Source organism: Taurulus bubalis (genome assembly GCF_910589615.1).
Source record: "Taurulus bubalis genome assembly, chromosome: 21".
Lineage (NCBI taxonomy): Eukaryota > Metazoa > Chordata > Actinopteri > Perciformes > Cottidae > Taurulus > Taurulus bubalis.
The window spans coordinates 2,750,332-2,763,213 of record NC_136609.1 but is presented as its reverse complement, the minus strand read 5'-3'; the positions used below and the strand labels follow the sequence as shown (position 1 = coordinate 2,763,213).

At 44.6% G+C, this 12,882-nt stretch overlaps 1 protein-coding gene across 1 annotated transcript in view; it reads left to right on the top strand.

The window, feature by feature from the left end:
- Window positions 1-308: 308 nt before the first annotated feature.
- Window positions 309-12,882, top strand: part of LOC306753180 (fibronectin type III domain-containing protein 4-like) — a gene marked incomplete at both ends in the record, with an annotated part of 19,045 nt that continues 6,471 nt past the window's right edge. Inside the window, 2 exons of the mRNA XM_079237038.1 lie at window positions 309-390; window positions 9,467-9,582. Of these exons, the coding sequence (XP_079093164.1) occupies window positions 309-390; window positions 9,467-9,582 (198 nt within the window). The remainder of the gene's footprint in view (window positions 391-9,466; window positions 9,583-12,882) is intronic.

Here is a 12,882-nt window from a genome sequence, read left to right as displayed (position 1 = left end):
GTTAGCGTCTCCGGGGCTGCGCGAGGGACTCTGAGCGGCGTCGTCTCGTCTCCATTCATCTCGTCTGACTTCGCAGCTGCAGACCCCGCTGCCCTACTTTGTGCAAGTTGAGAATAAAAACCCGACGCAGAAGAGCGGAAGCGGAGGAGGAGGAAGATGGTGCGGGAACAGTGGTGACCCTGAGAGGGGCGGGGGGAAACTTCCAGTACAACGCAGGAGAGTTAAAGGAGGGAGAGGGCGTGCAGAAGAGCCAGACTTGCACGTGTGCGTGTGTGTGTGTGCGTGCACGCGCGAGGACAGAGAAGGTGATGACCGCGTCTCTTCACCTGGACCTCGGGCTGCTGCTGCAGCTGCTGACCTGCTGGCAAACACCAGGGCTGGTCGGAGCCAGTGAGTCTCTGTTCACTCTTTTTGTTGTTTTACATTTTCAACTTGTCATGTTCAGTGTGGCGTCAAAGTGAAGTCCAGCAGGTGCAACGCAGCCAGGTGCAAACATCTGGCTGCGTTCAGGTGCTGCAGGGGATGTAAGACACATGCTTCAAATGTGTAAAAATACAATATTTACCTCAACGATGCTCAACCGACAAACATGGCTGAAATGCATCATTAGTCTGTTCTTTGTTAACAGATATTAGTATTTTTTTAAAGGGAAATAATCATTTCTTTGCAATATTACCAGAAGTAACATTTACATCAAATATGCTTTAATAGAAGTCGATCCTGCAGGTGTTTCTGAAGCAAAGGCATCCTGTTGTATCTCCATCTTCAGTGTTCAGACGCTGCTCAGGTTTTTTCTTGATGTGCACGATATTATTTTTGTGGTTTTCCTCCTGCTTTTAGATGCTGTTTTCATGTTTTTTGGAAAACATGTCCTCATTAATAACATGAACACAAAGACCATATCCATACTGTTTTTTGGATAAAAACAAAGGACAAATTAATGCATCTGCATCTTTTTCTCTGCATTGATTAATTTGACCCGTCTGGTGGTCAAACATTGATCAAACCCAGATCACTTTATTTCAACTTCTAGCGGAGAGAGGAAATATGTCAGGTTTAATTTAGCAGAGATCTGTGTAAAACCACAGCCATGAAAATGTATTTTTCTCGGTAAACATCATGAGTTGCTTCTTCGTGTGTTTGCCAAAGTTCTGGGGTCAGAGGGGTGCTGACTTTATTCACGCCGTAAATATCAACAAAACAGACAGATGTGGTAAAACTGTCAAAGCCGTAATTGAATATCTATCAGGAAATTGGCTCTCTGGCCAGTTTAATTAGCAGGAATGCACTTAAATCATCGCTCCAGAGATCCATCCTCCTCTTTATCTTTTTACAAGGTTTTATGAAAACCCACATCAGCGGGCTTCTCCTTGGCTGATCACCAAGAGGTGGCTAATCTGCGTTTACGAGGCTCTGTATTGATTCAGCAGCGACGTGTGCCGTATATTTCCCCACATGGCCTTCACCGCCTCACATAAACATCCCCGGTTACCTGGGCATCCTGCTACTCGCTGCCTCCGCTGTAAAGGGGATGAACGATTTATCTTTAATAACTTGGAAACATTGTTTTCCCAACAATAACTTGACACTATAATGAATATAAGTAGGTTTGCTGGTAGTGAAGTATTTGGCAAGTTGTACTTGTTGACTGAAAGTAGTTGGCATTGAGGTCCATTGGGTTGAGTTTGCTCTTGTCTTTCCAGTAGATGTACAAATTCACGAATGATCCCTTGGTTGAAACCTTTAAGGATGAGAAGTACTACAATAGTTTTCCTCCGTTCCATCTCACTTCTCCGAGATGAAAACCTGGGAATGAGACGGGAGGCTGTTAGTTTTAAGAACAAAAGTTCTGCAATGTGTTTTTTGGGGGGAAAGGAGCTGGAAGGCTGCAGCTGAACTCTCGCTGCACGTCGGGGAGCTTTGAAATGCTCCCACTGGGACCCCAGGGGGTCTTTATTGAAAATAAATCAGGTCAAAGAGCGTCTTTATTCACGTATGGAGGGCTCCACTCCTCACTGCTGCTCCGTGTTGATCGGCCTCATTCATTCTGATTGCTGCCTCTGATCTTCTCTGCAAACCTGACGATAGCAATGATCTCCATGTCTCCTTTTTGGGCGGTTTGTTCTCCCCGAGTTGAGGCATCACTTTGATCCGTTCTCACAGGACGTGACTAAACTTATCCGACAGAGAGAGAAACATCTAAATTCTCAAGTAATGGCTGACATCTGGGTCCAAGTCAGAAATGTGGTTGCAGTGTTGTCATTACCTTTCACTTGACTTGCAGAAAATCAACCAATAATTAAAAATGTGTTCATGTCATGTTTTACCAGTGTATATACTCACAGTCATGGGGAGTGGGCCTACCTCTGTTTAAAAGGACCGTATACATGTCTGTTCTAGAGGCAATCAAACCACAAGATCACAAAAACATGCAAAACTACCAGAAACGAACAAAAAAAGTATACAATGCCCACAAAGAGGGAAAACCACTACAAAGACATTCAAACAGCTATACAGAGAGAAAACATCCACAAAGAGACTCAAAATAACTATACAGAGAAAGAAAACAACCACAAATATATTCAAAACGGCTATACAGAGAAACAAAACAACCACAAATAGAGAAAACAACCATAAAGAGACTGAAAACAACATACGGAAAGACAAAATGAAGACAAAAAGAATGAAAACAACCACAGTCGAAGGCATCAGGTCTTTTTATAGGAGGCATCGGGGGTCTTTATAGGAGGCATCGGGTCTTTTTATAGGAGGCATCAGGTCTTTATAGGAGGCATCAGGTCTTTATAGGAGGCATTGGTTCTTTATAGGAGGCATTAGGTCTTTATTGGAGGCATTGGTTCTTTATAGGAGGCATCGGGTCTTTATAGGAGGCATCAGGTCTTCATAGGAGGCATTGGTTCTTTATAGGAGGCATCGGGTCTTTATTGGAGGCATTGGGTCTTTATAGGAGGCATCGGGGGTCTTTAGGAGGCATCAGGGGTGTTTATAGGAGGCATTGGGTCTTTATAGGAGACATTGGGTCTTTATATGAGGCATTGGTTCTTTATAGGAGGCATCAGGTCTTTATTGGAGGCATTGGGTCTTTATAGGAGGCATTGGTTCTTTATAGGAGGCATTGGGTCTTTATTGGAGGCATTGGGTCTTTATAGGAGGCATCGGGGATCTTTAGGAGGCATCGGGGGTGTTTATAGGAGGCATTGGGTCTTTATAGGAGGCATCGGGTCTTTATAGGAGACATTGGGTCTTTATAGGAGGCATCGGGGGTCTTTAGGAGGCATCGGGGGTCTTTATAGGAGGCATCGGGGGTGTTTATAGGAGGCATCGGGTCTTTATAGGAGGCATTAGGTCTGTATAGGAGGCATTGGTTCTTTATAGGAGGCATCGGGTCTTTATAGGAGACATTGGGTCTTTATAGGAGACATTGGTTCGTTATAGGAGGCATCAGGTCTCTATAGGAGGCATCAGGTCTTTATAGGAGACATTGGTTCTTTGTAGGAGGCATCTGGTATTTATAGGAGACATTGGGTCTTTATAGGAGGCATCGGGGGTCTTTAGGAGGCATCGGGGGTCTCTATAGGAGACATCCGGTCTTTTATAGGAGGAGGCTTCGGGGGTCTTTAACATGTGTTATCGTCTCGTTATCCTCCCAGTCCATAGTGTCCTGTATCTTCATCAGCATGCACATGGTGACTGTCTCTCCAGCAGAGAGGTGGAAGCCATTAGCCTGATTGGAGCGTCTGAGTCCATCAGCAGACTATTGGCTGTGATTTACGGCCCGACTCAAGCTACCAAGACCTCAGTGTTCACTACAGATGATGCATGTTAAAGCATCATTATAGCTTCTGCTGTCATTTCCTGTGAAAAAGGTTGAGATCTTGAAAGTCCGGAAAAAGTGTGTGAAAATTAAAAAAAGTTTGGTGCAAAAAAAAAAGAAAATGGACACTTTAATATAAATATTGAGAAACTTGTTCATTCATTCACTCAAATTTATCGATAGAATCATGTGAAATATATCCTTATCAGGCTGTATGGGTTATTATAATACGAGTTATAGAGTAATAAAGAGCTTTATTGGTTTAACTTGTGGATTAAATCTGCAATTTGGCTGCTAGTTTATGATATTATAAATCATGTCTCTCAACTCGAGAATCACGAATGCTAAATGCATCCCGAAATGTTTAAAAAATGATGTATGGGCTTGAAAATATAATTTGAACAAACCAGCTGAAAACACGAAGGACAAACTAGGGCGTGTGTGTGTGTGTGTGTGTGTGTGTGTGTGTGTGTGTGTGTGTGTGTGTGTGTTCTTACATCCACCTGAACTGCTGTATTTCATCTTTCAATCGATATCCATATTCTCCTCCTCCCTGCTCCCTCCTCCCTCCATCATTGATCTTCTATCCTCCCGCTCCGTCCATCCGTCTCACTTTGCCCTTCGTCTGTCTTTTTCCCTCAAAAACCAAAAAGATTGAAACTTCACCCGCCGTCTCTTGATGGCCCGAGATAATTGCTCCCTCTTCATCCCTTTTTATTTCCTCCCCTCTCCGACTCATTCATCCACTGTTCTGTCATATTCCTGTCATCTCTCATCCTCCTCTTCCTCTCTCATCCTCATCTCTTTTCCTCTGTCTTCCTAACTCCATCCAAGCCTCTCATCTCCTCTCTTGGCGTGTGTGTGTGTAATGTAAGTGCGAAAGTGTATTCGCAGTGTGTGTACTTTGTTGCAGATGAAAGCGGTTGGGCCTGAACTTCATTGCATTCGAGGGAGTTTAGACCACTTTTCACACGTTAAAGGGTTTTAGGGTCTAAAGACAGACGGCGTTTGTGAAGCCTCTTGAGGCAAATTTGGGATGTGCAATATAATTGACTTCACATGAAATGCAATCAATTCAATGACTATATCGGTGATGCAAAGCCAAAACATTGATGCATATCATCATCTTTAAGATGCACCTTTATTTTGAAATTCCCATGGAAAATCGGTTTCCCCTTTATATACATTTCACTTGTGGAAAGTACTGTCATCTGTTTGTCTGTGCACTTCATTTTAATGTTATATTATATTCTATTGTAAATTTAAATTGTAAATGTCATGCTCCTATTTCTTTTTGCACTGTTTATTGTTTAATTGCACCACCTGCCAAGACAAATTTCTTGCACGTGAAAACATACGTGGCAATAAATTGTTCTGATTCTGATTATCAGGGGATTTTAGAAAAGGTCTGAAGTCAGTGTTAATGCAGCCGTGGTCACACAAAGTAGACTCTTATTTGCCACAAACAGCCACTGTACAAATGTAACCAACAACTGGATTTTTCTGTAGAAGTTGAGGCCTAAAGCTCCGGGATAAGTGGACATGCTGCAAATGCATGTTCCACAGCCTAAAGTGAGTCTGTCTGTTTGTATCTTCCATGAATGGAAGCACATCTCTGCAGCCAGGCGGCACCTTCTTGCAGAAAGCCTTTGTTTGCAGAAGCAGCTCTTCAACAGTCGCATATTGGTGTCATGTTTAGCTGTTGCTCACATACTTTTGGCCAAATACTGCAGTGTTGAATCTCAGAAAATGATTCAGAAATGGAGCTCCGGGCGCCAAGTTTCAAGGCCGTTCCAGGTAATCAAAAAGCCTCTTTCTGCAGCCAGCATGTAGCACAGAGATTCAATGATTATACGGAGAGGAATCCATCGGCACAGCGGCCAATTTCTACACCCACAGCATCGGGAAATAGAGCAGAAAGCTTTGCAGCCACAGGACACGTTGGGTAATCTCAAATGTTGCTTTTTCTCAACGGACAAAAACAACAACCTCCCACTTGCTTTCCCTCCACCTACACATGCCGAGCGCAACAGGTTCATAAGCCTTCCTCGGTGCTGTCGACGTGGGTTTCTGGGAAATGTAGGAAGTCGCAGGCGGATTGAGAAAGAAGTCGATGCACTCTATCGCAGAGTATTGATTATGTTGCATGGCAGTGTTGGGGGAAGTCTGCTGATTAATGGCTGGACCAGTTTTGGCCAGCGTGTTCTGCATGGAAGGCCAGATCCCATAATGAGCTGTGGTTAGCTTGTTAGCCTGTTAGCTTGTTAGCCTGAGATGAGCTGGACATTCACAGTCGTACTCCACAGAACCGGACTGGATGCTTTCACTCTGCTTCGTTCTTTAGTCTGAGTGTTAAACAAGAAATGCATCGTTAAAATAAAGAAATACTAATAAAAGATTGCACAATTTGACTTGGAAAAAAATCCACCCTTCATGACAAAACAATTCAGAAAATATACTACCGAGTTGTAATATGTTTCAACCTCAATATCTGTCTACAAATCATAAATAATGAGATATTTAATTCAAACCTTAAAGATACAATGTACAAGAGGTGTCCAGATTTGAAATAGTCTACAAATGAACTGAAGACTACAGTTATGTGTTTTGTGTATATCTATTAAAATGATCACGCTAACCAGCTCAGCCGTCTTGTAATACCACTTGTAACCTGAGAGGCGATAGTAGACACTGTAGAGTCCAGTGTGTCCTCTGTCCTAGAGTCCAGCGTGTCCTCTGTCCTAGAGTCCGGTGTGTCCTCTGTCCTAGAGTCCAGTGTGTCCTCTGTCCTAGAGTCCGGCGTGTCCTCTGTCCTAGAGTCCAGTGTGTCCTCTGTCCTAGAGTCCGGTGTGTCCTCTGTCCTAGAGTCCGGCGTGTCCTCTGTCCTAGAGTCCAGCGTGTCCTCTGTCCTAGAGTCCAGTGTGTCCTCTGTCCTAGAGTCCAGTGTGTCCTCTGTCCTAGAGTCCAGCGTGTCCTCTGTCCTAGAGTCCGGCGTGTCCTCTGTCCTAGAGTCCAGTGTGTCCTCTGTCCTAGAGTCCAGTGTGTCCTCTGTCCTAGAGTCCGGCGTGTCCTCTGTCCTAGAGTCCAGTGTGTCCTCTGTCCTAGAGTCCAGTGTGTCCTCTGTCCTAGAGTCCAGTGTGTCCTCTGTCCTAGAGTCCGGCATGTCCTCTGTCCTAGAGTCCAGCGTGTCCTCTGTCCTAGAGTCCAGTGTGTCCTCTGTCCTAGAGTCCAGTGTGTCCTCTGTCCTAGAGTCCGGCGTGTCCTCTGTCCTAGAGTCCGGCGTGTCCTCTGTCCTAGAGTCCGGTGTGTCCTCTGTCCTAGAGTCCGGCGTGTCCTCTGTCCTAGAGTCCGGCGTGTCCTCTGTCCTAGAGTCCAGCGTGTCCTCTGTCCTAGAGTCCGGCGTGTCCTCTGTCCTAGAGTCCGGCGTGTCCTCTGTCCTAGAGTCCAGTGTGTCCTCTGTCCTAGAGTCCAGTGTGTCCTCTGTCCTAGAGTCCGGCGTGTCCTCTGTCCTAGAGTCCAGTGTGTCCTCTGTCCTAGAGTCCAGCGTGTAGAGCCCGGTGTGTCCTCTGCCCTAGAGTCCAGTGTGTCCTCTGTCCTAGAGTCCAGTGTGTCCTCTGTCCTAGAGTCCAGTGTGTCCTCTGTCCTAGAGTCCAGTGTGTCCTCTGTCCTAGAGTCCGGTGTGTCCTCTGCCCTAGAGTCTGGTGTGTCCTCTGTCCTACATGAAGAAGGTGCTGACTGTGAATCTAGATCGTCTGCACTCGGTAGTGAAGTAGAGCCGCTCGCTGCCTCTTTTCTTAATATATCAATGAAATAATAATGTTTGCATTAGCCACTAATGTGCACCTTTATAAGTGGAATTGGATTAAAATGAATTAAAACCAAATTATTAATATCCCAGTTCCTTAGAAATAAAGTCACGACATAAAAGACCAACGCTGCAGTAACATCTGAATCAAGTAAATAAAAAATAAAAAATCCAGCTACATGTGAGGCTTCATCGAGCCTGAAACCATGGCAACAAGCGTGTCCCAGCACATGCAGTGCGTTTCTGTATTGTTTTGCAGCTTTGTGTCGTAAAAGTGGTTAAACACGTTCTCCTAGTTAGCGGTGTGTTGTTTCCGTAGCTCTGTGCTTCTATTTCAACACAAAACATTCATTCAGATTTCCGTTGGACTCTAATTCGTCGTAATGCAAAACCGCAGTTTTAACATCCTTTTTTTAGCTTCGGTGCCCTAATTGGCTGCCTGTTCCCTTCTGATGGTGGTGTGTTGTTTTTAAAGCCGCACACACATGGAAACACACACACACACACACACACACACACACACACACACACACTCTTTCTGTGAGCACATGCTAATTGCGTTCTGCAGCCAGAGAAATGATGAGGAATATGCAGTTTGCTATTCTTGTCCTGCACTGAAGGCAGAAGAAGTCAGAGTGGATGAAGTGAGGTGATCAATAGCTCCTGACTCGCAGTAAAAATACAGTTATTGATTCCATTAGATTTCATATCATCGCTTTCTCTTTCCTTCTTCTGGTTCATTTCTCTGTCTCTCTGGCTTCGCTCCCGTCTCGTTTTTTATTTTTATTTTGTAGCTTTCATCAATTTTCTGTTTCTTTCTTGTCTTGTTTTATTTGTATTGCTCTTTATGCCACATTTAGTCTTTTTAGTCTTTATGGCTTCCATCTGTCTTTCTGTCATTCCTTCTCCTTTTTTGTACCTATATATATATATATATATATATATATATATATATATATATATATATATATATATATACATATATATGTCTTTTCCTCCCTCCTAATAATAATAATAATAATACATTTTATTTGGAGGCGCCTTTCAAGGCACCCAAGGTCGGAACTGTTTCCTTATAAAAAAGAAAAAGAAAACAGAAGTGTATTGTTTAACATGTATTTACCTTCTCTCTCCCTTCTTCTCAGCGAAGGTCACAGCGTTTACTGATTTAAACACATCAGTCCTGACCAGCCTCCAGAGGACCATTAACATGAGCGTGTGTGTGTGTGTGTGTGTGTGTGTGTGTGTTTCTCATCTTTCACACATGATCATATATTTACATCTCAGCCATTTAGTGAACACTTTAATCCACAGTGACGGAGGCGACGGGACAGTCTCGCCCAAGGACACGCTGATGGAAACATGATGGAGTATCAGTGTGTGTGTGTGTGTGTGTGTGTGTGTTTGTTTACGTGTCCGGAGCGTCCAGGACGCTGTCAGGACAAGGTGGACATCTGTATGCTCGCCAGGAAAAACACCAGCCCGAATGTTTTGTAAATTGTTAGTTTGACATCTTGTTGGCAGTTGCGACATCTGGTCGAAGCCCGAAGCCAGACGAGAGGGATGTTGTAGCTGCAGGTGTGTGTGTGTGTGTGTGTGTGTGTGCGCGTGTGTGTGTGTGTGTGTGCTCATGGGAGTAATGTCGGTGTGTCTCTCTAGGAACCTTCAGTAGAGATGTATTTGCTGCAGCAGGACTCGGTGTGTGAAAAGGTCTAAAAGGTGCTGCTGACCGTCCTTAATAAGTAATATATTTTGTGTGTGTGTGTGTGTGTGTGTGTGTGTGTGTGTGTGTGTGTGTGTGTGTGTGTGTGTGTGTGTGTTCACAGCTGTGCCAGCAGCCCCGGTGAACGTGTCGGTGACTCAGCTGAGGGCACACTCGGCCATGGTGACCTGGAACGTCCCTCAGGGAGACACCGTGATCGGATACTCCATCTCACAGCAGGTGTGTGTGTGTGTGTGTGTGTGTGTGTGTGTGTGTGTGTGTGTGTGTGTGTGTGTGTGTGTGTGTGTGTGTGTGTGATAATTTACTGTGGTTTTGAGCTCACAGAGATGGATTTGTTTTAATTGCTTTAATCCTCAAAAAGCTCTGATAATAATTAGTCCCTCTGTCTCCCATCATTCTGGTTGACGGATAATTAAATCTGAAGGGGAATAATTTGTGAATCGAACGCCCAGAAAACTTGGATCGCTGTGGAGCTCGGGGTCAGAAAACACCTTTCTCTCAGTTGGATTATGTATTGTCTTTGTGATCAGCTGCATCTCTTATGGAATGATCTTTGTAAAACGCTACGTCATCGAGGTTTATCCTTTTTAAAAAGCTCACTCCGAAAACATTAAAGCTGTTCAACAAACGAAGACCTGGAACTTTCCAAGTATCAAAGCAAGAAAGAGTTCAGAAATATTCATCATGGAATTGGTGAATTGGAAATAAGAAACACGGGAAGAGACATTGTTTCCTGTGTATATTGATTCTACAAAGCCGTGGTTCTCAAGCTGTGGGGCGCACCCCTCTAGTGGGGCGCGGGGGTATTACAGGTGGGGCGCGAGGGGGAGATTTTATTGAGAACTTCACATGTCACAAAAGTACACGGACATAAAACGTCATTAATAAATACATGGGGAAATGCCTGTACTTTCGTGGAAATGTTTATGTAACGCCGTTATTTATTTGGCCAAAAAGTTCTTTCTTTTTTGCACAGAACTTTATTTGCATCGTTCTAACAAAGTGATTGCACATTGTATTTGTTTTTGTCTGATGGAACAATCTGGTTTATAGTATATAATAATAAGTGATTGCAATTTTCTTTATTCTACTATTTGAAAAAGCACAGATGGAGCAGTCACAAAAGGTTATTTCAATAAGAATTCAGCACTATTTTGTTACAATTTATGGGGCATGGAAATGTTTCTTCCTCCAAAGTGGGACGTGACAAAACAAGTTTACTGCTTTAAAGCAAGGTCCAATAAATGTCTGTAACGGAGGAAAATGTTATTTGGCACCAAATGTCTCCTGACTGGTTTTCACACACAGTGTTGCAGCTGACTTATAAATGTGGATGTTCTTCATCCAAACTTTTTATTTTAACTAGTTGCACAACTCAGCTCGGTTCATTCTCAGCCGTTTCTTGCCGCCCACGCGTTGGCAGAAGGAGAATCAGACATTAGCTCAGCTCTGAGTGGGAGTCGTCTCCATTAGTGGAAATGATTTGGCCGGCACTCGTCTCACAGGAGGAACATCCACGGTGGCGGCGATGCCAAACAGCTCCTCTTTTTTCCTTTTTAAGTCGTCTCACGTCTGACTCAGAATCCATCAACCTTGTGGCATTTGCAAGAAAACAGGATGAGGATGTAAAACATGTTCCATAACCTCAGAAAGCTCTCATGTAGAAGCCTTACTCAAATATTAATAGGGGAGGTGATGGAGCAGGTGCCGGTGCAGGATGTTAGTCATCAGAAGAGGCTTCAGATCATGAAGATGTCGATGCAGGGATGTACAAGGTGGCTGTCAATCATGCAGAACTTCAGGATGCTGCTTTTTAAAGTGTGAAAACCACACGGCGCTGATCTGGTGTCAGTCTCCAGGAGCCGAGCCTCCTGTTGGAGAAGCAGGACGAGTCACTCCAGACAGACAGAGAGCCGCTTCCTCTTCTGAAGACGTTCCAACTCCCAGAAGCTCCGGCTGCTGAGAGTCACGCGTTACGCAACAGCGCTTTCTCTCTCTGACACACACGCACACACACACACACACACACACAAAGACACAAAGACACGCACACACACACACACACACACACACACACACACACACACACACACACACACACACACACAGGGTGTCACCCAATTTGAGTGAATTTAAGATCCACAATAATCCGGTTTCTGAAACATGAATCCCAAGGGTGTGTGTGTCTGTGTGTGTCTGTGTGTGTGTGTGTTTGTGTGTGTGTGTGTGTTTGTGTGTGTCTGCGTGTGTGTCTGTGTGCGTGTGTGTGCGTGTCTGCGTGTGTGTGTGTGAATGTGTGTGTGTGTCTGTTTGCTCGTGTGTGTGTGTCTGTTTGCTTGTGTGTGTGTTCGTGTCTGTGTGTGTGTGTGTTTGTGTCTGTGTGTGTCTGTGTGTGTCTGTGTGTGTCTGTGTGTGTGTGTGTGTGTATGTGTGTCTGTGTGTGTGCGTGTCTGTGTGTGTGTGTGCGTGTCTGTATGTGTGTGTGTGCGTGTCTGCGTGTGTGTGTGTGTCTGTGTGTGTGCGCGTCTGTGTGTGTGTGTCTGTTTGCTTGTGTGTGTTCGTGTCTGTGTGTGTGTGCGTGTCTGTGTGTGTGTGTGCGCGCGTCTGTGTGTGTGTGTGTGCGCGTCTGTGTGTGTGTCTGTTTGCTTGTGTGTGTGTGTGTGTGTGTGTCTGTTTGTGTGCGCGCGTCTGTGTGTGTGTGTGTGTTTGCTTGTGTGTGTGTCTGTTTGTGTGCGCGTGCGCGCGTGTGTGTGTGTGTGTGTGTGTGTGTTTGCTCGTGTGTGTGTGTCTGTTTGTGTGCGCGTGTGTGTGTGTGTGTGTGTGCGTGTGTGTGTGTGTGTGTGTGTGTGTTTGCTCGTGTGTGTGTGTCTGTTTGTGTGCGCGTGTGTGTGTGTGTGTGTGCGTGTGTGTGTGTGTGTGTGTGCGCGTGTGTGTGTGTGTGTGTGTGTGTGTGTGTGTGTGTGTGTGTGTGTGTCCGTTGATTAAATGAACCCGGGCTGCGTCGGCAGATAGAGGTTTTCCAACAGAACTGTCGTCCTGAGGCGAGAGCAGAGGTTTGTTTCTCTGCCGCTGAAACACATTTAGCCGCCGACTTCTTTCTTCACCTAAAAATAGCTCGGTCGCCTAGACGTCGTCTCCACCTGTAGATGTCACCTGTAGATGTCACCTGTAGATGTCACCTGTAGATGTCACCTGTAGATGTCACGGCCCTCACGGAAAACACATTTACTGACTTCAGAGAGCCTCTGAGTCTCGTCTCAATTCAACCAGAACCAAGCGAGCCGAGAGCTAGCGGATATTTTTAAGTAAGAAGTTAGCAATAAGTTCATTGCTTTCATGTTTGGACCTATACTCTTTATTTTTTGTATTACTGCTATAAAACATTGTTTTTTAATAATAATGAGCAGATGTTGTTTTGCATGGATAAACTTAAAAGCGGATGCTGAAGAAACAGCTTCAGGAAGAAGTGCAACAAAAAAAGTGCATTTATTCATAAAAATACTAATACTAAGCAGAGGT